General features: G+C 39.5%; 1 protein-coding gene across 2 annotated transcripts; it reads right to left on the bottom strand.

Moving 5' to 3' along the window:
* Positions 1–559: 559 nt before the first annotated feature.
* On the bottom strand, positions 560–18480 carry LOC133551213 (ribonucleoside-diphosphate reductase large subunit-like). 2 transcript variants are annotated; one of them, XM_061897693.1, is made up of 12 exons: positions 18306–18480; positions 12652–12740; positions 12401–12578; positions 12134–12234; positions 7754–7915; positions 7598–7677; positions 7318–7519; positions 4394–4543; positions 4091–4312; positions 3946–4022; positions 3725–3860; positions 560–1102 (listed from the first exon to the last, which is right to left on the bottom strand). In XM_061897693.1, the coding sequence occupies exons 1-12, from the start codon at positions 18322–18324 to the stop codon at positions 935–937; spliced, it is 1584 nt and encodes a 527-aa protein (XP_061753677.1). In that variant the 5' UTR covers positions 18325–18480; the 3' UTR covers positions 560–934. The 2 variants fall into 2 exon arrangements, with proteins under 2 accessions (XP_061753677.1, XP_061753678.1); XM_061897694.1 differs by lacking the exon at positions 12652–12740 and having other exon boundaries at positions 563–1102; positions 18306–18474.
* Between the last annotated feature and the right edge of the window lie 4996 nt (positions 18481–23476).

Below are 23476 nucleotides of genomic sequence, written 5' to 3'. Positions count from 1 at the left end.
GTCACGGGGTTTTACGAAGTGTGAGCGCTACGCACACACACAGCTAAAGGTCGTCTGCTTTAACGGCATAATTACACAGTATTTTGGACATCTGTGTTGCTGAATCTTTTGCAATTTGTTCAATTAATATTGGAGAAGTCACAGTAGAAAGATGGAGTTGGGAAGCTTTAGCCTTTAGCCACACAAACACACGGTGATTCCTTGTTTAAAATTCCTGGAGGTGAAACTTTCCTATGGATCAGAGCGCGGTCAAGCGAACATGAATCCAGACCAAATGTCAACCAGCAGGTTTCGGTGAGAAATTTGTGGTTAAAAAGTCAGTTCTTACCGGATAAAAGCTGAGCTTGTGCCGTCCATAGCTGCCGTCGACTCCCCTGAGACACTGCGCGTCAACACCCGGCAGTGGACACACCCCTCCGACTATCAGGTAATATTAAACTCACTAAAACACTAGCAACACAATAGAAAGATAAGGGATTTCCCAGAATTATCCTAGTAAATGTCTTTAAAAACATCGGAATACCTCCCAATGCTATCGCGTTTTTTTTTTTAACTCGTTTTTTTTTTTTTTTTCTAGTCCGTCGCTATCAATATCCTCAAACATGAATCTTTCATCCTGGCTCAAATTAATGGGGAAATTGTTGTTTTCTCGGTCCGAATAACTGTTTTAGTTGGAGACTCCCATTAAAATCAATGTGAATATATGAGGAGCCATCAACATGTGACGTCATCGTCTGCGACTTCCGGTAAAGGCGACGCTTTTTCAGGAAGTACCAAAAGTGGCGAACTTTATCGTCAATTTTCTCTACTAAATCCTTTCAGCAAAAATATGGCAATATCGCGAAATGATCAAGTATGACACATAGAATGGACCTGCTATTCCTGTTTAAATAAGAAAATCTCATATCAGTAGGCCTTTAATATCAGTATCAGGCTACAATATTGGTACCTTATCGTAGTAAAACAATTGAATCGGGACATCCCTTATATCAATAGTAATAATTACCTGAATGGAGCCATTATGAGCAATGAGCTGATTCTTCATGTCGTCGCTCCACAGTCCTCTTTCTGTGAGGTCCTTCAGCAGGTGAGGATTGACAATCTACACAACACACACAATTGTAACTCTAGTTTACGGACCTTGCGGAGTAATACCACCCCAGTGACGCACCATGCGCTCTATGGCACTCTGTTTAATATGGCCGCGCTCTGTAGTAAGCAAACTGATCAAGTTAAGCCTGAGTCTGTTTCTTTTCAGAAGTTGTCAGAACACAACAGTAGCCACTGTCTATTACATATTTATAGACAGTAAATAACGTAAATGATGATCTAAATAAGCTGTATCTTCCTACTCCTTTTCAGACCATGTGTAACCATGTGATATTCCTTGCATGTCCAAAACAAACCAAACATTTAATAGTGGCACCCAACCACAAAAAAATTGGACCATCACAGAAAGTAGGCCTGTTTTTTTTTTTTTATACCTTTATAGCCACATACAGTCCACAGCTTAGTTGAACTTACATGTACACCAGGAAACAACGTTATTTTTGGACACACGACCGCAGCATGAAATGAAACAAACATTGGTAAGTCAATAATTTTATGTTCTGGGAAGTAAGGTTTAAAAACATGAGATAAAGTTGCACATTTTCTTGACTCTAATCAAAAAGCTCTGTTTTAACAGTCACACAAACACTGAGTTTTGTGGTATGGCCAAATATGCAAACAAATTAGAATAGGTCATTTGGCTACCTACTTTCCCATTCTCACCTATGGTCATGAGCTTTGTGTTATGACCGAAAGGACAAGATCACGGGTACAAGCGGCCGAAATGAGCTTCCTTCGCCGGGTGGCGGGGCTCTTCCTTAGAGATAGGGTGAGAAGCTCTGTCATTCGGGGAGAGCTCAAAGAAAAGCCGCTGCTCCTCTACATCGAGAGGAGCCAGATGAGGTGGTTCGGCCAACTGGTCAGGATGCCACCCGAGTGCCTCCCGAGGGAGGTGTTTCGGGCACGTCCGACCGGTAGCAGGCCACGGGGAAGATCCAGGACACGTTGGGAAGATTATGTCTTCCGGCAGGACCGGGAACGCCTCGGGATCCCCCGGGGGGAACTAGACGAAGTAGCTGGGGAGAGGGAAGTCTGGGCTTCCCTGGTTGGACGGCTGCCCCCGCGACCCAACCTCAGTTAAGCGAAAGAAGATGGATGGATGGATGGATGGATGGATAGCATTTGGCAACCTACACATTTTCTCATTTGTTCAACTGTTGATACATTGTGAAATGTGAAGAAAATCTGATCTTTTTTAAAGTTGTTTGGCGTCACCTAACTGGTTGTGCATGTATACATTTCTAGATCTGACAATCTGTTACTTCTGTAAAAATCCTGTACATTTGAAGTATTAAAAAGTGGCTCTACCCTGAGGGTTTATTACATTTTAATTATCTTCAAAGCCAAACAGGATAAACGTCTTTATAAGTTCTTGAAAGGCAAAAAAACTATTTAGATTCACATATTTTTATTTTTTTGCTGAAATTTCTCAAACCCTAAGTAACAATTTCAATGTAATGCTTTTTTATGTTGACACCTTTGAAGGCCTTTTGATTAAATGTCAAAATACAGCAAAAATATACTGAAAGGACAAAAAAAGGTGTCCTTTGTCCCCTGAGGGTTAATAATGTTGACAACTTTATTCATAGTTATTAGGGCTGTGAATCTTTGGGTGTCCCACGATTCGATTCAATATCGATTCTTGGGTCACGATTCGATGATATATCGATTTTTTTCGATTCGATTCTCGATTCAAAAACGATATTTTTCCGATTCAAAACGATTCTGTATTCATTCAATACATAGGATTTTAACAGGATCCACCCCAGTCTGCTGACATGCTAGCAGAGTAGTAGATTTAAAAAAAAAAAAAAGCTTTTATAATTGTAAAGGACAATGTTTTATCAACTGATTGCAATAATGTAAATTTGTTTTAACTATTAAACAAACCAAAAATATGACTTATTTTATATTTGTGAAAACATTGGACACAGTGTGTTGTCAAGCTTATGAGATGAGATGCAAGTGTAAGCCACTGTGACACTATTGTTCTTTTTTATTATTTTTATAAATGTCTAATGATAATGTCAGTGAGGGATTTTTAATCACTGCTATGCTGAAATTATAATTAATATTGATACTGTTGTTGATAAAATTCATTTTTGTTTCATTACTTTTGGTTTGTTCTGTGTTGTGTTTGTGTCTCCTCTCAATTGCTCTGTTAATTGCAGTTCTGAGTGTTGCTGGGTCAGGTTTTGGAATTGGATTGCATTGTTATGGTATTGCTATGTAATGGTTTGTTGGAATGATAAAAAAAAAAATATATATATATATATATATTGCAATAACTTGAGGATTGTAATAGAGGTTTCACACAATACGTGACCGGCCGGCACGCAAATAGTGTTGTGAGTTCTGAGTGTTGCTGGGTCAGGTTTAGTTTTGGAATTGGATTGCATTGTTATGGTATTGCTGTGTAGTGGTTTGTTAGATTGATTATAAAAACAATAAATAAATTTAAACTTTTTTTTTTAAATAAAATAAAAAAATTTCGCTTTTTTAAAAATGAGAATCGATTCTGAATCGCACAACATAAACGATTTGATTCGTAATCGAATCGATTTTTTCCCACACCCCTAATAGTTATGGTCAAAAAGAAGAAAGCAACACGGACCTGGAACTCTCCCGAGAGCACTCTGCGGGTGTAGATGTTGCTGGTGTAGGCCTCGATGGACTCATTATTGCCAAGGATCTGGGCGGTGGAGGCAGTGGGCATGGGGGCCAAGAGCAAACTGTTCCTAACGCCGTGCCTGAAGGATATATAGAGATAAGCGGAGTCAGTTCAGAAACACAAATGACGAGGAGTGGTCTAAGCTGATGATGAACAGCACGCACTTGGCTATTTTCTCCTTCAAGGATCCCCAGTCCCACAAATCTGTCGGGGTTTGGCCCCACATGTCATACTGAAGGATCTGGGGAGTAAAACGATTAGCGCTGAAACATCGTTAGTGGGTGGGAGAACTTGTTGAAATTTACTCACCCCTTTGCTGACAGGAGAACCAGCGTAGGTTTCATAAGGTCCGAACTCCGCAGCAAGGTCACAGCTGACAGTCAGAGCAGCGTAATAGATGGTCTCAAATATTTGGATGTTGAGCAGCTGGGCCTCCTGGCTCTCAAAAGGGAGACGCATCAGGATGAAGGCGTCGGCCAGACCCTGCACGCCAATGCCTATTGGCCGGTGACGCTTGTTGGATCTCTCAGCCTGTGGAGCAGAGGTATGGTCAAGTAAGTCCAGTAGGTGAGCAACACACTGAAGACCAAAAGGAGTACAGAAGTGCAGTACCTCAGGCACAGGGTAGTAGTTGATGTCAATGATCTTGTTCAGGTTCTTAACGATGACTTTGGTGACGGCCGCAAGCTTTATGAAGTCAAAGGTCTTGTCTGGGCAGACATACATGTTGAGGGCGATGGAAGCCAGGTTACACACTGCCACCTGTGTCGGGGAGATGAGACCCATTTGTGGACATCTTTTGAGAAGGTATGACACCCGCAGAACACGTGAACATATGCAGACCTGTACACCTCAATAAAATAACAATGTTCGAAGTGGCTAGCCTGATCAAAGCAATAACTTTAACACTTCATAACAAACTACAAAACAATTAAAAAGTAATTGATGTCCAAACTGTTATGATCCGATGCCCGGATCGTACCGTATTGTTGCTTTGTTCCTTTTTTATATCACATTTTGTAGTTTGACCTCCTTATTTCCTGTGTTTAGTCTGTTACCATGGTTGCTCATTAATTTTCAACTGCCCTTTGTTTTCCACGCACACCTGTTCCTCTTGATGACTGCCTTATTTAAGCCTACCACTTTTGTTATTTCGTCCTCGGTTCCTAATTTGCTTACACGCAACAAGTGACGACTGCTAGTCATTGTCTTCCTCTGGCTAGCTTTCACGCTGCGCCTAGTTTTTCCCTAGCTCACATGCTAGTAGCTTTTGTTTTGCTTTTTTATGCCTTCGTGCCAAGTGTAGTGTTTCTGTTCGTTTCCCTGGCTCCCGTGCTAGCGCCATTTGTTTGCCTTATCTGCCTAGCACCAGTGTTTTTGTTCTAGCCTGTTTTATTAGTTAAATAAATCTTTATTTTCTTACCATTCGCTGTGTTCTTGCTATGCCCACCAAGTGTCACAGTAGGAACCGAGCATTGAAAGGTTCTTTCGCGTCGGACAACAACGAGGACGTCTTCGACGAAGTAACGCGGATGGTGCCTCGAGCGATGGAGGCTGAAACACGCCGCTGCGAGCCAGGTGACGACATGAGTGGGGCCCGTGTGGTGACCTGGTACCGATCGATTCCACCTGGTACGGTGATGTCCCCTCTCGAGCCGCTCGCGCTCGTAAGCGAAGGCCGCAAAAGAAGGCTTCGTCTCGCGACAGTGACTCTCCTACTCCACGACTTCCCCCTCTAGAACACAGCCAGCTTCAACAAGTCCAAGATTCCCCTCCTCAATTGTTTGGTGATCCCATTACACACTTCACCAATCATTTCACAGACTGGGCTAACAGTCACCTGGAGACCAGCGCGGAAGACGTCATTTCGGTAACCAGTGACTTCACCGGATAATTTTTTTTTTTTAAAGACCCTCTCTTTCAGCCATTTTCTAATGACTTTAACATTAATGATAAAATCAAACACTTTCAGTACATTTTTTCTAAGTGTAGGTCTGGTCAACCACAGTCACCTACATTTTTGACCCAGCCCCTAAGGTCTCAAGCCCCACCCAAGTCAGTGGTTTTTTCCTCTTTTTCAAAAGGAAATTTTGGACAATCGAGATTGAGGAGTCTACCCACCTCCTGACCTTCCTCCATCCACCCATAGAGACAATCTCACACCACAGGGAGCGCGTCTGGGGTGCTAGTGCTGGTAACTGTGCTATGGAGGTAGCACAGCTGCGCTCAGCCAAGCCACAACCCCCAAGTAGGCCACCACTACCGGTTTTTCGACCCGCTAAGCCACAACCTCCTGCGCGTCCTCCTCCAACAGTGTTCCGGCCTGTCGAACCGCAGCCCGCTAGGCCACCTCCACCTGCATCTGCACCATGGCTAGCACCTGTAGCTAGTCCGATTCCTAGCCCTTGTCCAAACCTGGTTTTCACACCCGCACCTGACTCAATTTAGGGGTTTTACCATCTACGGTCTGTAAAATCATCAAAAGGTTGAGAGAATCTGGAGAAATCACTGCACATCAGCAATGATATTACAGACCTTTGATCCCTCAGGCGGTACTGCATCAAAAACCGAAAAGTGTGTAAAGGATATTACCACATGGGCTCAGGAACACTTCATAAAACCACTGTCAGTAACTACAGTTGGTCGCTACATCTGTAAGTGCAAGTTAAAACTCTACTATGCAAAGCCAAACCCTTTTATCAACAATGTCCTGAAACGCCGCCGGCTTAGCTGGGCCCAAGCTCACTTGAGATGGACTGATGCAAAGTGGAAAGGTGTTCTGTGGTCTGACGAGTCCACATTTCAAATTATATTTGGAAACAGAGGACGTGGTGTCCTCCAGAACAAAGAGGAAAATAACCATTCGGATTGTTATAGGCGCAAAGTTCAAAAGCCAGCATCTGTGATGGTATGGGGGTGTATTAGTGCCAAAGGCATGGTTAACTTATACATCTTTGAAGGCACCATTCATTTATTTATATGATATACTTTATATGATATGTAATGTAAAAGGTCTGTGCTCAGCACATAAATGCCATACATAACTATAATTTCCAGCTGAGTGTAATTGTAGTGAATAGAAAGACAGTGATGACTGTGTGGTCTTTATGAGATGATGGCATGAAAACTTAATTGCAACTTGCACTGCACCCATAGTTGACTTCTTTAAGATTTAAAATGCAGGTGTTTCCTGCTGTGAGATGTTACATGATGGTGGTGGAGTGCAACCTCTTGTGCGAATGGAAAAATGTTTTCCACATCTTTATTTATACCAATAACATATAGTACATGAGATGAATACCGGTATCATAAGGAATATCGGTAAAATCCAAACGATATACTGTACATCCCTACTGACGAGACTGAAAAAAGCAAATATCGATGAATTGTTTGTGTGCTGGGATCAAAGTATCAATATTTTTGACAACCCTATTAATGAAATATATTAGATATCACACTAATTAGCCCTGTGACTTAAAACCCAAAGCTACAATGTGGATGTTTTGTTCAAACACAAACATTTTTATCCCTCATACCTCATCTTTACTGGTGTACTCTACAATTTCTGTGCACAGGTTGCTGCATTTGATGGTTCCTAGGTTCTGCTGGTTGCTCTTCCTGTTGCAGGCATCCTTGTAGAGCATATATGGAGTGCCGGTTTCCGTCTGCGACTCGATGATGGCGTACCACACCTGCTGAGCCTTCACCACGCGCTTAGTCCGACCCTCCTTTTCATATCTGAGATACACACAAGATTTAGGAAGTATGTCGGCACCACACAATGACTCGTTTGCTAAAAGTCCTCCATTTGGTCACCTGGTGTAGAGTTTCTCAAACTCTTCTCCCCAGTACTCGTCCAAGCCAGGACACTCGTCAGGACACATCAGGGACCAATCCTGCGAGAGAAATAAGTACAGTAACTCACATCAATGAAGTTCATAATTACTATTATTATTGTTCATAGACACTCACCTGATTGCTTTCCACTCGTTTCATGAAAAGGTCTGGGATCCACATGGCGAAGAAAAGGTCTCTGGCTCGTTGCTCCTCCTTGCCCGTGTTCTTTTTCAACTCCAAAAAGTCAAACACGTCGAAATGCCACGGCTCCAAGTAGACAGCGAAAGCACCCGGCCTCTGTGAAGGCAACAACATACTGTAAGGTTCATTTACTTTTTTTACACTTGCTTGGGGGAAGTACACAAAAAGTTCACTTAAATCCTCCTCCCCAAAATGTGGTACAGTTGATCCAATTCGACCAAATGTTTGTAAATATCACCAAAAAAATGCAGCAGTTGCGATTAACCACCATCTTGCTTGACATCTATTTAGTTAACGTCATATTCAAAGGATTGACTCAAACCACTAAAACAAGTATATAAAAATAATAAGTACATTTATTAAATTGACAATGTGAAATAACTTGGCTTTTGCCTCAGATTATTATTGGTCTTATTTAAAAAAAATAACTCCATAAGTGTTCTTTTTTTGTGATGCTGAATTTAGTCTATGTGAAGACACTTGTTTCACAGGCACAAAAGAAGTTATCTCCAACCTCATTAAAAGGTATCGCCACGTTGTCAGTTATTATTACACTTCTCTCTACAAAACACAAGAAATTAAAACACTTTGAATGACAAGATGTAAGGAAAGGAAATATTATCTCAACATTTTAAAGATATGGTGTAGAGAAATTTGCAGTAATAAGGAGTAGGATTAAATAAGATATGCTTTTCCTCACTCCTTTTGGGACATGTTGAAATGTGTAAATGTGATGTCTCTTAACATAATTTGTTAAGCAAAATACTTGTACAACAGTTAAAACTTATGGCTGTAATTATCAATTATTTTAGTTATTAAATAATCCAATTAATCAAATAATTACGTAAAACATACCTTATAGCTTCAATGTATATTTTAGGGAAAATAGTTGAAACATTTTTTCCGCTTGTCATACATAACCTTCATTCTTTTTTTTTAATACTAACCACCTCCATTACAGAAAAAAAAATATTTCTTGCTATCATCTTATTGTCACTTGAGAACGAGACTAAACATGTTAAACATATAGAGAAAGCTAGGAGCAGGCATTCTAATGGTTAAGCTAACTGCTACGCATTTTAAAGTGCTTAGTAAAGTTTAAGATGTGTATGCATTACTGCAAAAAGTAAGCAGATCTTTCATTAACAAGTAGATTAATAAAAGTCTAGTGAGAGCATAATATATATTAAAAAAAAACGTTCATGTGTCAGTAAACCACATACAAGAGGGCGGATTGATGCATAAATTGGTGTTGTCGATACAAAAAGGTAGTATCAGTATATAATCGATACCAGAGTGAATCGATATTTTTCAATTTCTCAAAATCTCTGTTAAGGTTTTTAAGGTTTACAAACTTATATAATAATTCCCTTGGCACAGGGTGACTTTGAGGGGAAAAAAACAAAGGATTTAAATAAGTAACATAATGTAGTAGTTTTTGATTTTGTGTAGTTATTGTGTAGTGTACTATTGCATTTGTTTTGATCAAAAAATTACTTTCAATCAACTAAAATAAGGAAAAAGCTTAAACAATAACATTTACAATACTAAAATTAATTTACATTCACCGTAAATTGAAAAATGTCTTGTTAATGAATGTGATTAGTATTGGTATTGGCATTGGCCAATCTTACTCATAGATGATTAATATCGGAATCGACAGCATAAAAACCTGATCGGAACATCCTTGGTATTAATAAAAATAAAATAATTTTTAAAAAACTCTCCACCGCCATACACACCACTGTTCTCATGTCTGCAGAAACTATCTCTGTGTATTTCCTGCTGTCTGGGTTGTATCAATTTGTATTAATTTAACTCATTAAATTATTAATCGAAGCAAGAAAATACAGAACAAAGTTTTTTTTCAAATTAATTTATTAGATTAATCATTGGAGGCATTTTTAAAGGTTTAAAAATGCCTCTAGTTTACGTAAAGCTGTTTTTGAGTGACAGCTAAACCCTAGAACTGATTTTTTTCTAACAACATTCCCCAGACTGTAAGTGTGGAACTCCCAATAAGTAATGCTGAAAAGCCACACAGACAAAAAAAATAACACCAAACAGCTGCAAGGACTATGTATTGATTCCTCATTTTTAGCCATTTTCATTTGTGACTTTTTAACCATATAAAGCAGGGGTGTCCAAATAATTTTAGCCAAGGGGCCACAAGAAGGAAAATCTATGTGGCATAATAACTTAAAAATACAACTACGACAACTTCAGATTGTTTTATTTGTTTTACTTCAGCCCAAAATAGAACAAGCACATTCTGAAAATAAACATACCACAAATAATCCTCTTGCGGTAACACATCAAGTTAGTTGAAATTTCTGATTAAAAACTTGGTGCAGTTTCAAAAACACCATGAAGAACACAATGAACTTAGACTTATTCTCAGTGTATCTACAAAGCATCCATCCATTTTCTCCCGCTTGTACTTTTCGGGATTGTGGGGGTGCTGGAGCCTATCCCAGCTGCATTCAGGCGGAAGGCACAGTACACCCTGGACAAGTCACCACCTTATTGCAGGGCCAAAAAAAATAGACGGACAACATTCACACTAATTCACACACTAGAAATTAAACTTCAAATCACAGCCCATTAACACAGCAGTTTTTGCAATATATAATTAAGTCAGTTATGATAAACATACTGAGATGAAGATTATCCCGTTTTCTATAAGGTTGAATGCATTTATCATCATTCTTCTTCCTTGCACTTTGTGAGCACTATTAATTTGAACAACCTCTTAAACTGGATCATGTCAGTACATTTTTTAACTTCTTTGCTTAATCCATTCCATAGTTTAATTCCACATACTGATATGCAAAAGGTCTTAAATGTTGTATGTGAAGACACACGTTTTAAGTTAGTTTTTACTCCAAGAGCTAGACTAAGTGGCTGGAGAGAGGGAAGTCTGGGCTTCCCTGCTTAGGCCGCTGCCCCCGCGACCCGACCTCGGATAAGCGGAAGATGATGGATGGATGGATGGATGGATGGATGGATGGATGGATTTACTCCAAAATTATATTTCTCCTCTTTAGTTGAGAATAATTGTTGTACATTCTTGGGTAGCAGGTTATAGTTTGCTTCGTACATAATTTTAGCTGTTTGCAATTTTACCAAATCGTAGAATTTCAATATTTTTTATTCAATAAATAAACTGTTTTTATCTTCTCCATTTTCAACATTATGTATCAGTCTAACTGATCTTTTTTGTAAAACCGTTAGTAAATGAAGTGCATATTTGTAGTTACTTCCCCATACTTCTGCACAATAACTCAGATAAGGGAACACTAGCGAGAAGTAGAGAATATGGAGTATTTTTTGGTCTAAAACCTATTTTGCTTTGTTCATTATTGAATTATTTCTTGCAACATTATGTTGTATATTTTTTATATATGAGATTTCCAGTTATTTTTATAATCTATTAATACACCCGAAAGTCTAGTTTATTTTACCCTTTCAATGTCTATTCGTCTATTTGAGCTATATGATGCTCTTTTGATGTGCGTAAATGGAAGAGAATATAGTGCGTCAGGTTGGATGCAACATGGAGTTACGTATGCTGAATGAAATGTGGCGGTCATTTTACTGTTGGCCTTGGCTTGCCATCAAAGTAGGCCTATGCGATATATAATATATTATTATATATAATTATCACAATGGTGGTCCGTGCGGTCAAACTAGCCATTTTAGCAGGGTAATGGTAACAATTTAACAGACTACCGACTAAAATATTGCTATGTAACTTTACAAATACATTTGGCTAATCGACATTAGTAAAATGTGGCATAATTACTTCGTAAACCATCTTGCAAGAAGCATAAACAAGAGAAACCTACAGCATGAGACTCGGCGATTGCCATTTGAAGTTCCTTGGAGCAGGATTAGGATTTGGCTGCATATCTGGCAACCTCAGTCTTGGAGAGTGGGAGGGGACTACAGAATTTTGACCGTGATTGCAGTACCATTTCTGGCTTCATTACTACATTAGGCACCTTTAAAACTTGTAATTTTCCCGTGTATGTATTTATATGTAAATATATAGCATCTACAAACCCCAAAACCAGGGAAGTTGGCACGTTGTGTAAATCGTAAATAACAAAATACAATTGAATAAAAGTTGAAAAGGATTTGCTAATTGTTGTGTTCTGTTTTTATATACGAATTACACAACGTGCCAACTTCACTGGTTTTACAGACAGACAGACAGACAGACATTTATTTTTTTTGCAATAAAAGAAAAATCTGTTTCCTCAACATGACACCTGATACTCATGCAATTCTGTATTAACATGTGTAACTTACATGCTTGTTTTCAAGTATGATATCAAGTGTCTCCTTGGATATCATGGGAGAGTGACACTTGTTGATGGGGTTAACATAGTTGTACAGGTCCTCCATGACATCTTCAGAATGATCAAAGAAAAGAAAACACTAGAGCTTATCTTTCTGTTGGCTTACAAAACAAACACTCACTGATCTCTCCATTATATAAAGACAATAAGTGGAACTGCAGTGCATCACACTTAATTTGTTTCCTTAAAATGAAAAACACTGCAATGGCCAACCTACCACTGAAGACCTTTTTGGTCTCTTTGTGCAGATTGAACACAGCAATCCGTGCAGCCAAGATGGCGTAGTCTGGGTGTTTGGTGGTCAGGGTGGCGGCGGTCTCTGCTGCCAGAGTGTCCAGCTCTACAGTGGTCACTCCATTGTACAAACCCTTGATCACCTTCATCGTGATCCCAGCCTGCAGGGACAGACAACATCATAAGAGACACAGGCTTGTTGAATGAACATTTAGATCAGTGCTATGAACTTACAGGGTCCACAAAGTCAGAATTGAGGCCATAGCAAAACCTCTGAATGCGCGATGTGATTTTATCAAAGCTAACTGCCTCATGGCGTCCATCTAAAAAAAAAAAAAACAAATACAAAAAAAAAAAATCAAGTTTGCCAAGCTAGTTCCCATTTTCTCAATATATGATTAATCGCTTGTCCCTTATGGAGTCGCTGGGGGTGCTGGAGCCTATCCCAGCTGCACATGGGCGGAAGGCGGTGTACACCCCGGACAAGTCGCCACCTCATCGCAAGGCCAACACAGATAGAAAGACAACATTTAGCAGTGATTCTCAAATTGTGGTACGGTATGTGGGCTCCATCTATTGGTACACCAAAGAATCAATTAAATATTCAAACACAGTGTTACTGTTCAAACTGTGTGTAATGTTACATTGGCCAAAATATTAAAGATACTTGTTTGCTAAAACCTCTGCCTTGTTGTTAATGAATATTCAGGCCTGCTACGCTACTCTATTTGTTTAATGTGGGTCATTACTGGTACTTGGAGAGCCAAGTGTTTTTTGAGGTGCTACTTGGTGAAAAAAGTTTGAGAAGTCGCAACCACAGCTGTTAACTAGTTATTTAACTTCCTGTGTAGTAGTGAGCAACAGCAACTGTGACATTCAGATCAATAATCGTTCAGACACAAGTTACTTTTAATGTGCATGATGGAGGAGAACACGTTCGTGAAGGTGGGTTTATGCAACCCCTTAACGATTCAAAGCAGAGGACGGGCAAACTTGCAACACATTTTTGACGGCAAATCTTTTGTGCAAAACACGCATCACCGTAAACGACAGGCTCAGTCATTTTTATTCACGCAAAACACCCAATTAATGTCACGAGTCCAAGCTTTATGAATTAGGGCTTCCAAAACTAACGAGTTATCTCATGTGATTAATCACAGAAAAAATTATTATTAATGAGCACACTTAGATTAATCATGCAATGCATATTGACCGTGCTCTTTTACCTTAACTGCTGGTCAGTAATCAGAACAATGCATACGCCAGTACAAAAATAAGTGAGGAGGACTGTTGTGTTTGCCGACAGATTTCACTCCATAATACAGCCTGAAAGAACTTTGGATAAAACTGTTAACAAGTTTTGTGCAAAAGATTACATGCATTCAAGTAAAACAGTTAAAAACGTTCCTGGATGACAGTCTGACTATACAATTGCATTTGTGTACAAATTTTGGGATCTTTTCTGAAGCAATGTTTAAATATGCAAGCAAGTAATCTGTGAATAATCATGATTAAACATCCATCCATTTTCTACTTCTTGTCCGTAAATTACAAAATGTAATTCCATCTTCTTCCGCTTATCCGACGTCGGGTCGCAGGGGCAGCAGCCTAAGCAGGGATGCCCGGACTTCCCTCTCCCCAGCCACTTCGACCAGCTCTTCTCGGGGGATCCCGAGGCGTTCCCAGGCCAGCCCGGAGATAGTCTTCCCAACGTGTCCTGGGTCTTCCCCGTGGCCAGATGTGCCCGAAACACCTCCCTAGGGAGGCGTTCAGATAGCATCCTGACCAGATGCCCGAATAACCTCATCTGGCTCCTCTCGATGTGGAGGAGCAGTGGCTTTACTTTGAGCTCCTCCTGGATGACAGAGCTTATCACCCTATCTCTAAGGGAGAGCCCCGCTACCCGATGGAGGAAACTAATTTCTGCCGCTTGTACCCGTGATCTTGTCCTTTCGCTCATGACCCAAAGCTAATGACCATAGGTGAGGATGGGAATCTAGATCGACCGGTAAATTGAGAGCTTTGCTTTCCGGCTCAGCTCCTTCTTCACCACAACGGATCGATACAGCGTCCGCATTACTGAAGATGCCACACCGATCCGCCTGTCGATCTCACAATTCACTCATCCCTCCCTCGTGAACAAGACTCTGAGGTACTTGAATTCCTCCACTTGGGGCAAGATCTCCCCCCTAACCCGGAGATGGCACTCCACCCTTTTCCGGGCGAGAACCATAGACTCGGACTTGGAGGTGCAGATTCTCATCCCACTCGCTCCACACTCGGCTGCGAACCGATCCAGTGAGAGTTGAAGATCTTGGCCAGATGAAGCCATCAGGACCACATCATCTACAAAAAGCAGAGATCTAATCCTGCAGCCACCAAACCAGATACCCTCAACGCCCTGACTGCGCCTAGAAATTCTGTCCATAAACGTTATGAACAGAATCCGTGACAAAGGGCAGCCTTGGCAGCAGGGGCGTCACTAGACCTAATACTGTACTGGGGCACACCTGGGGCACAAATAATTCACGTGAGCGTGTAAAGCGCGCTGGCAAAAACATTTTTAGCACTTATTTATCAAAAAAAATGAAATCATGTCAGATTATGTTGTATGGATCTTTGATTAACCACCTGAAATTAACTAATGCATTTGACCTACTTGTGCACTTTTTTACTCCAGACTTCTAAACTGCTACTGGTAAAAGCAAAAAGGAAGAGCAATGAATCTTTTTGAAATATATATTGCAGTAATCATCTGCAAACTTAACATCTACAAAAGTAAAACAAAAAATAAAGCACCCCTACATCTCTGGGTTCTTTTATATTATTTAATTTCCATATATGGCAATGTGGCTAATCCTATTTCAGATACACAAAACTATAAAATATACACAAAACAATAAAGCCACAGTAGTAGAATAAATGAACAACTGTTGTGTGTCTGTTCAGGGAATCATTTTCTGAGAAGTAAACTGTAACGTCTCGTTTTCATTTTTGCAAAGTGGTCAATCACTCTGGACAGACATGGAAATATTACATTAACTGTTATACAGTTGACCAGTAGTTCCCAACTGCTGGGTCGTGACATAAAAGTGTATTGTGTGTCATTTTCAGTGAGTCGCAGTCAGATGTGTGCATGAAAAAAAATTTTTTTAGGGAGAAAAAAATCATATTGTGGCAACAAAACCAGATTATTTTAGCCTTTTTTCTAGTGACTATTAGTGAGTATTTTAGCAAAAGGCAAACCGACTAACAAGTTGGAGGAGGACTCAGGACAGACATGGAAATATATTTAAAAAAAATCTAAATGGGGCAACAAAACCCGATATTTTCAGCCATCTTTCTGAAAACAAATACGGAAATGTTACTATTTTTTCTGGAAATAAAACCAGATGCTTTAGCTGTAGCCATTTTTCTGGTGACAAAACAAGATTATTTTAGTCAAAGTCACACCGATTAACAAGACAAGTCTACTGTGCTGTTATTCTGTGAAATAAACTTGAATGATTTAAAAATTTGGCTCACGACTTGATGAAATGGAAAAATGTTTTTCTTCCTGAAGATAAACCATTTGAGAAGCACACAACTCACACACGCTTACTCCAAATCATCATTGATGCAGAACCAGCAGACAAAAACTAACATTATGTTTCATGTTGATTGGAAATTCCCCCGACAGCTCGTACAGCAAATGAATATGTTTGTCTTGATACAACGAATAACGTCAGCTAACTTAGCATCAACTTAAGACAATGATGTTGCCTAGCTAGCTAGCACTTCACTTACATCTCTCTTTCCTCGCTTCTTCTCTGCTGCGGGCGAATAACTTTCTTAAATCCATCGAGGAGTTACACTTTGAGTCAAATCAAAATCAAAATATTGTAATTAACAAATTGTTGTTGGCTAACGTCACCCACCTCACGCAGTGATTCGAATCCCCCCACCCCTCTCTCTCTCTCTCTCAACCGAAATCTCGATCCACACGTGAATAAATTACCATATTAAGTAGCCATGTGCTCACTGTTTCGTGGAGTGAATACAGTAGCAATCAATTACCATACTAAGTAGTATGTGCGCTGTTGTCTATGTTATGTAGACTTAAAACTCTGAAGCGTTTTTTTTTATTGGTGATATTTTTACTGGGGCACTGCAGATCAACAGTGGGGCACATGCCCCACTGAAATATGTCTGGCGATGCCCCTGCTTGGCAGAGTCCAACCCTCACTGGAAACGTCCGACTTACTGCCAGCAATGCGGACCAATCTCTGACACTGATCGTACAGAGAGCGGACCGCCACAATAAAACAGTCCGTTACCCCATACTCTATGAGCACTCCCCACAGGACTTCCCGGGGGACACTGTTAAATGCCTTCTCCAAGTCTACAAAGCACATGTAGACTGGTTGGGCAAACTCCCATGCACCCTCAAGGACCCTGCCGAGAGTATAGAGCTGGTCCACAGTTCCACAAGGACGAAAACCACACTGTTCCTCCTGTATCCGAGGTTCGAGTATCCGACGTAGCTTCCTCTCCAGTACACCTGAATAGACCTTACCGGGAAGGCTGAGGAGTGTGATCCCACGATAGTTGGAACACACCCTCCGGTTCCACTTTTTAAAGAGAGGAACCACCACCACGGTGTGCCAATCCAGAGGTACTGCCCGTGATGTCCACGCGATGTTGCAGAGTCTTGTAAACCAAGACAGCCCCACAGCATCCAGAGCCTTAAGGAACTCAACCACCCCTGGGGCCTTGCCACCGAGGAGCTTTTTAACTACCTCTGCAACCTCAGCCCCAGAAATAAGAGAGCCCACCACAGAGTCCCCAGGCACTGCTTCCTCATTAGAAGACGTGTTGTTGGGATGGAGGAGGTCTTGGAAGTATTCCCTCCACCGATCCACAACATCCGCAGTCGAAGTCAGCAGAACACCATTCCACCATACACGGTGTTGACACTGCACTGGTTCCCTTTCCTGAGGCGGCGGGTGGTGGTCCAGAATCGCTTCGAAGCTGTCCGGAAGTCAGTTTTCCATGGCTTCCCCGAACTCCTCCCATGTCCGAGTTTTTGCCTCCGCGACCGCTGAAGCCGCACACCGCTTGGCCTGTCGGTACCTGTCTGCTGCCTCCGGAGTCCTATGAGCCAAAAGAGTCCGATAGGACTCTTTCTTCAACTTGATTAATATAGTTTAGTGAAGTGAAGTGAATTATATTTTTATAGCGCTTTTTCCTAAAGTGTCTCAAAGCGCTTTGCATAGTGAAACCCAATATCTAAGTAACAATTAAACCAGTGTGGGTGGCACTGGGAGCAGGTGGGTAAAGTGTCTTGCCCAAGGACACAACGGCATTGACTAGTATGGCGGAAGCGGGGATCGAACCTGCAACCCTCAAGTTGCTGGCACAGCCGCTCTACCAACCGAGCTATACCGCCCCACAATATTTAACAAATATATATTTTGAAAGGCCCCTAGTAATAATATTGTTCTCTTTTATAATTTTGTTGTCGCTAATAGTGAAAATGTGTCGTCCATATGGAGCTGTGACAATAAAAGTAGGTCATATGTTGACTAAAACGCCAGCATCTACGATTTATTGTAATTTATAGTGATGGTGATTTAATATTACAAAGCCATTACGTAGAACACGCCATTTTAAATGGGCTTCAATTGAATGAACATTAAGTCTTTGTTTAGTTTTAAGGTGGAAAGCAGGTGCGGTTTATTGCCTTGTTCACAACGGTGAATCAGAAAAATACTTGTAAATAAAAGAATATCGCTTCTAATCCAGGATGTAATATATTTATTACACATTATTTAGGGCTATTCAAAAAATGACCAATTTCTTCTAAAATGTCAATGAGAATTAGTAATTAAAAAATAAACACGTCTCACCTCGTTTAACCACATGCATGCTGACAGCTTCTTGGGGTTGCGGCTCTTATTTTCAGCTTTGCATTAAACAGGAAAATGGCTTGGAAGTCAAACTTATTTTCCCAGGTTGTTAGGCTGTGACAACGCAGGCGGTTGAATCTCACAATGAGAGCGCCATCAAAGTAAAAGCCGGTCAGACGACTATGCGGTTCAAAATTCGTCCAATTAGAAGAGACTTCCTGGGTCCTATTAGCCAATCGCAATCCATCATACGGGTCTTTTACGACTTCCGGTTAAGATTTCCGGACTGAATGTGGCGCGAATTTTCATACAACAGGCTTTGGTTTGATTGATTGAAACTTGTATTAGTAGATGACACAGTACAGTACATATTCCGTACAATTGTCCACTAAATGGTAACACCCGAATACGTTTTTCAACGTGTTTAAGTCGGGGTCCACGTTAAACAATTCATGCTAGATGGCTTGAACATTTTGTAATAATGCCTCTCTCTCTCTCTCTCTCTCTCTCTCTCTCTCTCTCTCTCTCTCTCTCTCTCTCTCTCTCTCTCTCTCTCCCTCTCTCTGTCTCTCTCTCTCTCTCTCTGTCTCTCTCTCTCTCTCTCTGTCTCTCTCTCCCTCTCTCTGTCTCTCTCTATCTCTCTCTCTCTCTCCAAATATATCATCATAACTCTCTTTAACATTTAGTTTCTGGCCATCAGGGGTGATCAAGAGTGATGGGTCAAATGCAGAGAATAATTTCGCCACACCTAGTGTGTGTGTGACAATTATCGTTGGTACTTTACTTTAATTGAATTTCACTTAAGTCACCCTTAATTCAGCAACTTCAGTTGAGATTTTAGTTACCTCTAAAATGGAAACTTCTTACAAAATGCAAAAAGTGCTATATAAATGTGTTAAGGTCCGGACAATAACACATTTATATAGCACTTAAACACATACATATATTTGAATTACATGCACAAGGCAGTTATTAGCCTGGGAGTAGGGATATAACGATTATAGATTTTGACTACGTGCCTGAGTAAAAATCACAGTTTCACGATTATCAAACATATTTATGCATTGATTATTTCACAACAAAAAATAATAAAATCACATATTTCTTAGAGATTTAGATGTGGTATTTATTACTCTGAAAAAAGTTATCAAATAATGACAATACAATGACAGTAGAAAATCATAAATCCATCCATCCATCTTCTTCCGCTTATCTGAGGCCGGGTCGCGGGGGCAGCAGCCTAAGCAGGGAAGCCCAAACATCCCTCTCCCCAGCCACTTCGTCTAGCTCCTCCCGGGGGATCCCGAGGCGTTCCCAGGCCAGCCGGGAGACATAGTCTTCCCAATGTGTCCTGGGTCTTCCCCGTGGCCTCCTACTGGTTGGACGTGCCCTAAACACCTCCCTAGGGAGGTGTTAGAGTGGCATCCTGACCAGATGCCCGAACCACCTCATCTGGCTCCTCTCGATGTGGAGGAGCAACGGCTTTACTTTGATTTCCTCCCGGATGACAGAGCTTCTCGCCCTATCTCTAGGGGAGAGCCCCGCCACCCGGCGGAGGAAACTCATTTCGGCCACTTGTACCCCATTATTAATGAATATATCAAAAATCTAATTCAAGACTAAAAATGTTATTGATCCCACATGGGAAAATATAATTCATTGTCGGAAATAAACTCAAGCGTTACTGTCATCAACTGTCATCGATGCCTATCTATTCACTTTTTAAATGTTTACCTATTTTATGCTGTGTTAATAACCATTTTGATCTATTTTAACTATGATATGCTGTGTTGATAACTGGAATGCATATAATTACAAACCCCAAAACCAGTAAAGTTGGCACACTGTGTAAATTGTATATAAAATCAGAATACAATGATTGGCAAATCATTTTCAAACTATAGTCAATTGAATAGACTGCAAAGACAAGATACTTAATGTTCGAACTGGAAAACGTTGTTATTTTTTGCAAATATTAGCTCATTTGGAATTTGATGCCTGCAACATGTTTCAAAAAAGCTGGCACAGGTGGCAAAAAAGACTGAGAAAGTTGAGGAATGCTCACCAAACACTTATTTGGAACATCCAACAGGTGTACAGACTAATTGGGAACAGGTGGGGCCGTGATTGGGTATAAAAAGCAGCTTCCATGATATGCTCAGTCATTCACAAACAAGGATGGGGCAGGGTCAGCACTTTGTGAACAAATGCGTGAGCAAATTCTCGAACAGTTTAAGAATAACATTTCTCAACGGGCTACTGCAAGGAATTTAGGGATTTCATCATCTACGGTCTGTAATATCATCAAAAGGTTCAGAGAATCTGGAGAAATCCATGCACATAAGCGATGAGATTACGGACTTTCGATCCGTCAGGCGGTACTGCATCAAAGGCCGACATCAGTGTGTAAAGAATATCACCACACGAGAAAAGGAACACTTCAGAAAACCAATGTCAGTAACTGCATTTGGTCACTACATATGTAAGTGCAAGTTTAACTTGATGGATCGAAGGTCGCGGGCATTGCCGCTTACGTGCAGTCATTTCTCCAGATTGTCTGAACCTTTTGACGATCTTACGCACTGTAGATGGTGAAATATCTAAATTTCAATTATGGATCCCATATTTTAATATACCATATGACTCATTATTATCTAAACTAAGTGCAGTTGTTTCTAGTGATATCATCTCAATAGCTTGTGAGTTGGACTATCAACATTTATAGATTTTTTATAAAATTACCGTTTTTGTTCTGATGCATACTGAAAGAAATGCATTTTTATTCTTTAAACATATATTTAATATTTAAAATGTTCAATATTTTGGGACTATACAACAAAGTATCTCAAACAACACATAACTTATAGATGGTGTCTATTTGAACATACTAGAATTTTTATTTTGGGGAAAAATTATTTTATATATATATACATATATATATATATATATATATATATATATATATATATATATATATATATATTTTACATGTATACTGTATGTATATATTTGTACATATATATATATTGCATATATATATTCATGTGTGTATATATATATATTTATATATACATATATATATATATATAAAGCATGTATATATGTATATATATATATATATATATATATATATATATATATATATATATATATATTTATATATATATATATATACATATATACATGCTACACCCCTAATATATATATATTAGGGGTGTGGGGGAAAATCGATTTGAATACGAATCGCGATTCTCGCGTTGTGCGATTCAGAATCGATTGTCATTTTTTGAAAAATCTATTTTTTTTTTTTTTTAACCAGTCCACCAAAACAATACACAGCAATACCATAACAATGCAATCCAATTCCAAAACCAAACCTGACCCAGCAACACTCAGAACAGCAATAAACAGAGCAATTGAGGAGACACAAACACGAAACAGAACAAACCAAAAGTAGTAAAAAAAAAAGAATATTATCAACAACAGTATCAATATTTGTTATAATTTTAGCATAGCAGTGATTAAAAATCCCTCATTAACATTATCATTAGACATTTATAAAAAATAATAAAGAAAGAAGCCCTGCGATGAGGTGGCGACTTTTCCAGGGTGTACCCCTGTACCCCGCATTCCGCCCAATTGTAGCTGAGATAGGCGCCAGCGCCCCCCGCGACCCAAAAGGGGAATAAGCGGTAGAAAATGGATGGATGGATGGATAGTAGTATTAACAACTGCTGGTGACCATTCATGTGTGGTGCAGTTAGCGAGACACTGTGACATACAAAATGAAATTAACAAATAGCTATACAAATTATTCATGAGAATGCAAATAAATATTATCTTTACCTAACACAATCTTGTAATGTTAACCAATAGGATACCTTCTACTTCTGGATTTATTACAGATACTTGACAATGTATTATAATTTTAAATATATATATATATATAATTATAATTTTTTCAATACTTTTTCTTAATTATGTATTATCTTGTCAGGCGTTACTCTTTGTAGACGTCTAAGTCAGTGGTTCTCAAATGGGGTTACGCGTACCCTAGGGGGTACTTGAAGGTATGCCAAGGGGTACGTGAGATTTTTCAAAAATATTCAAAAAATAGCAACAATTCAAAAATCCTTTATAAATATATTTATTGAATAATACTTCCACAAAATATGAATGTAAGTTCATAAACTGTGAAAATAAATGCAACAATGCAATATTCAGTGTTGACAGCTACATTTTTTGTGGACATGTTCTATAAATATTGATGTTAAAGATTTATTTTTTTGTGAATAAATGTTTAGAATTAAGTTCACGAATCCAGATGGATCTCTATTAAAATCCCCAAAGAGGGCACTTTAAGTTGATGGTTACTGCTATGTGTAGAAATCTTTATTTATAATTGAATCACTTGTTTATTTTTCAATAAGTCTTTAGTTATTTTTAAATCTGTTTTTCCAAATAGCTCAAGAACACTACAAATGAGCAATATTTTGCACTGTTATAAAATGTTATAAATCAGAAACTAATGACATAGTGCTGTATTTCACTTCTTTATCTCTTTTTTTCAACCAAAATGCTTTGCACTGATTAAGGGGTATTTGAATTAAAAAAAATGTTCACAGGGGGTACATCACTGAAAAAAGGTTGAGAACCACTGGTCTAAGTAGGCGCCTTAGCCTCAGCAGTTGAAAAAGCACATCGTCAGGTTTCCTGCCCGGATCACAAATTGTATTGCTGAAAATAAGCTTAGTAGCTCATCGTCTCAGTTACAGTGGTTTTAAAGAAATACGATTTGTGCTTTGAAGATGTTTCGTTTTTGAGCTGTTATCTCTGAACGTGCCATTTTTTTCTAACTTTACCGTGGTAAAATGTTGAACCCCTCTTCCTCTTACGGGAGATCCACCCAGGAATGGGGTGCCGTAACATCCCTCCCTCCTCTCCTCCTCACCCGGATATGGATGGCAAAAATATTTGAACATAATTGATAAAGACAGTAATTAGTCCAGAAGCAGGGGAAATCAGGTAAAAACACAAACCACAAGCACAAAAACATTTGAACATCGTTAATAAGACATCCATAGCTTGACGCAGGGTGAGGGCTCTTATGGCCAGTTTTGTGTGCATAAAATCACACAAAATTTTAGTGGACAAAAATTACATTAGGTGAT

This window comes from Nerophis ophidion, linkage group LG04, assembly GCF_033978795.1.
Source record: "Nerophis ophidion isolate RoL-2023_Sa linkage group LG04, RoL_Noph_v1.0, whole genome shotgun sequence".
NCBI lineage: Eukaryota > Metazoa > Chordata > Actinopteri > Syngnathiformes > Syngnathidae > Nerophis > Nerophis ophidion.
This window is presented reverse-complemented; position numbering and strand designations above follow the sequence as displayed.

Coding starts and splice junctions, on each gene's coding strand:
- LOC133551213 (XM_061897693.1), bottom strand. Junction 12,579..12,651: donor ATTCTGACTTTGTGGACCCT/GTAAGTTCATAG, acceptor CTGTCCCTGCAG/GCTGGGATCACGATGAAGGT. Junction 7,916..12,133: donor TCATACTTGAAAACAAGCAT/GTAAGTTACACA, acceptor TTGCCTTCACAG/AGGCCGGGTGCTTTCGCTGT.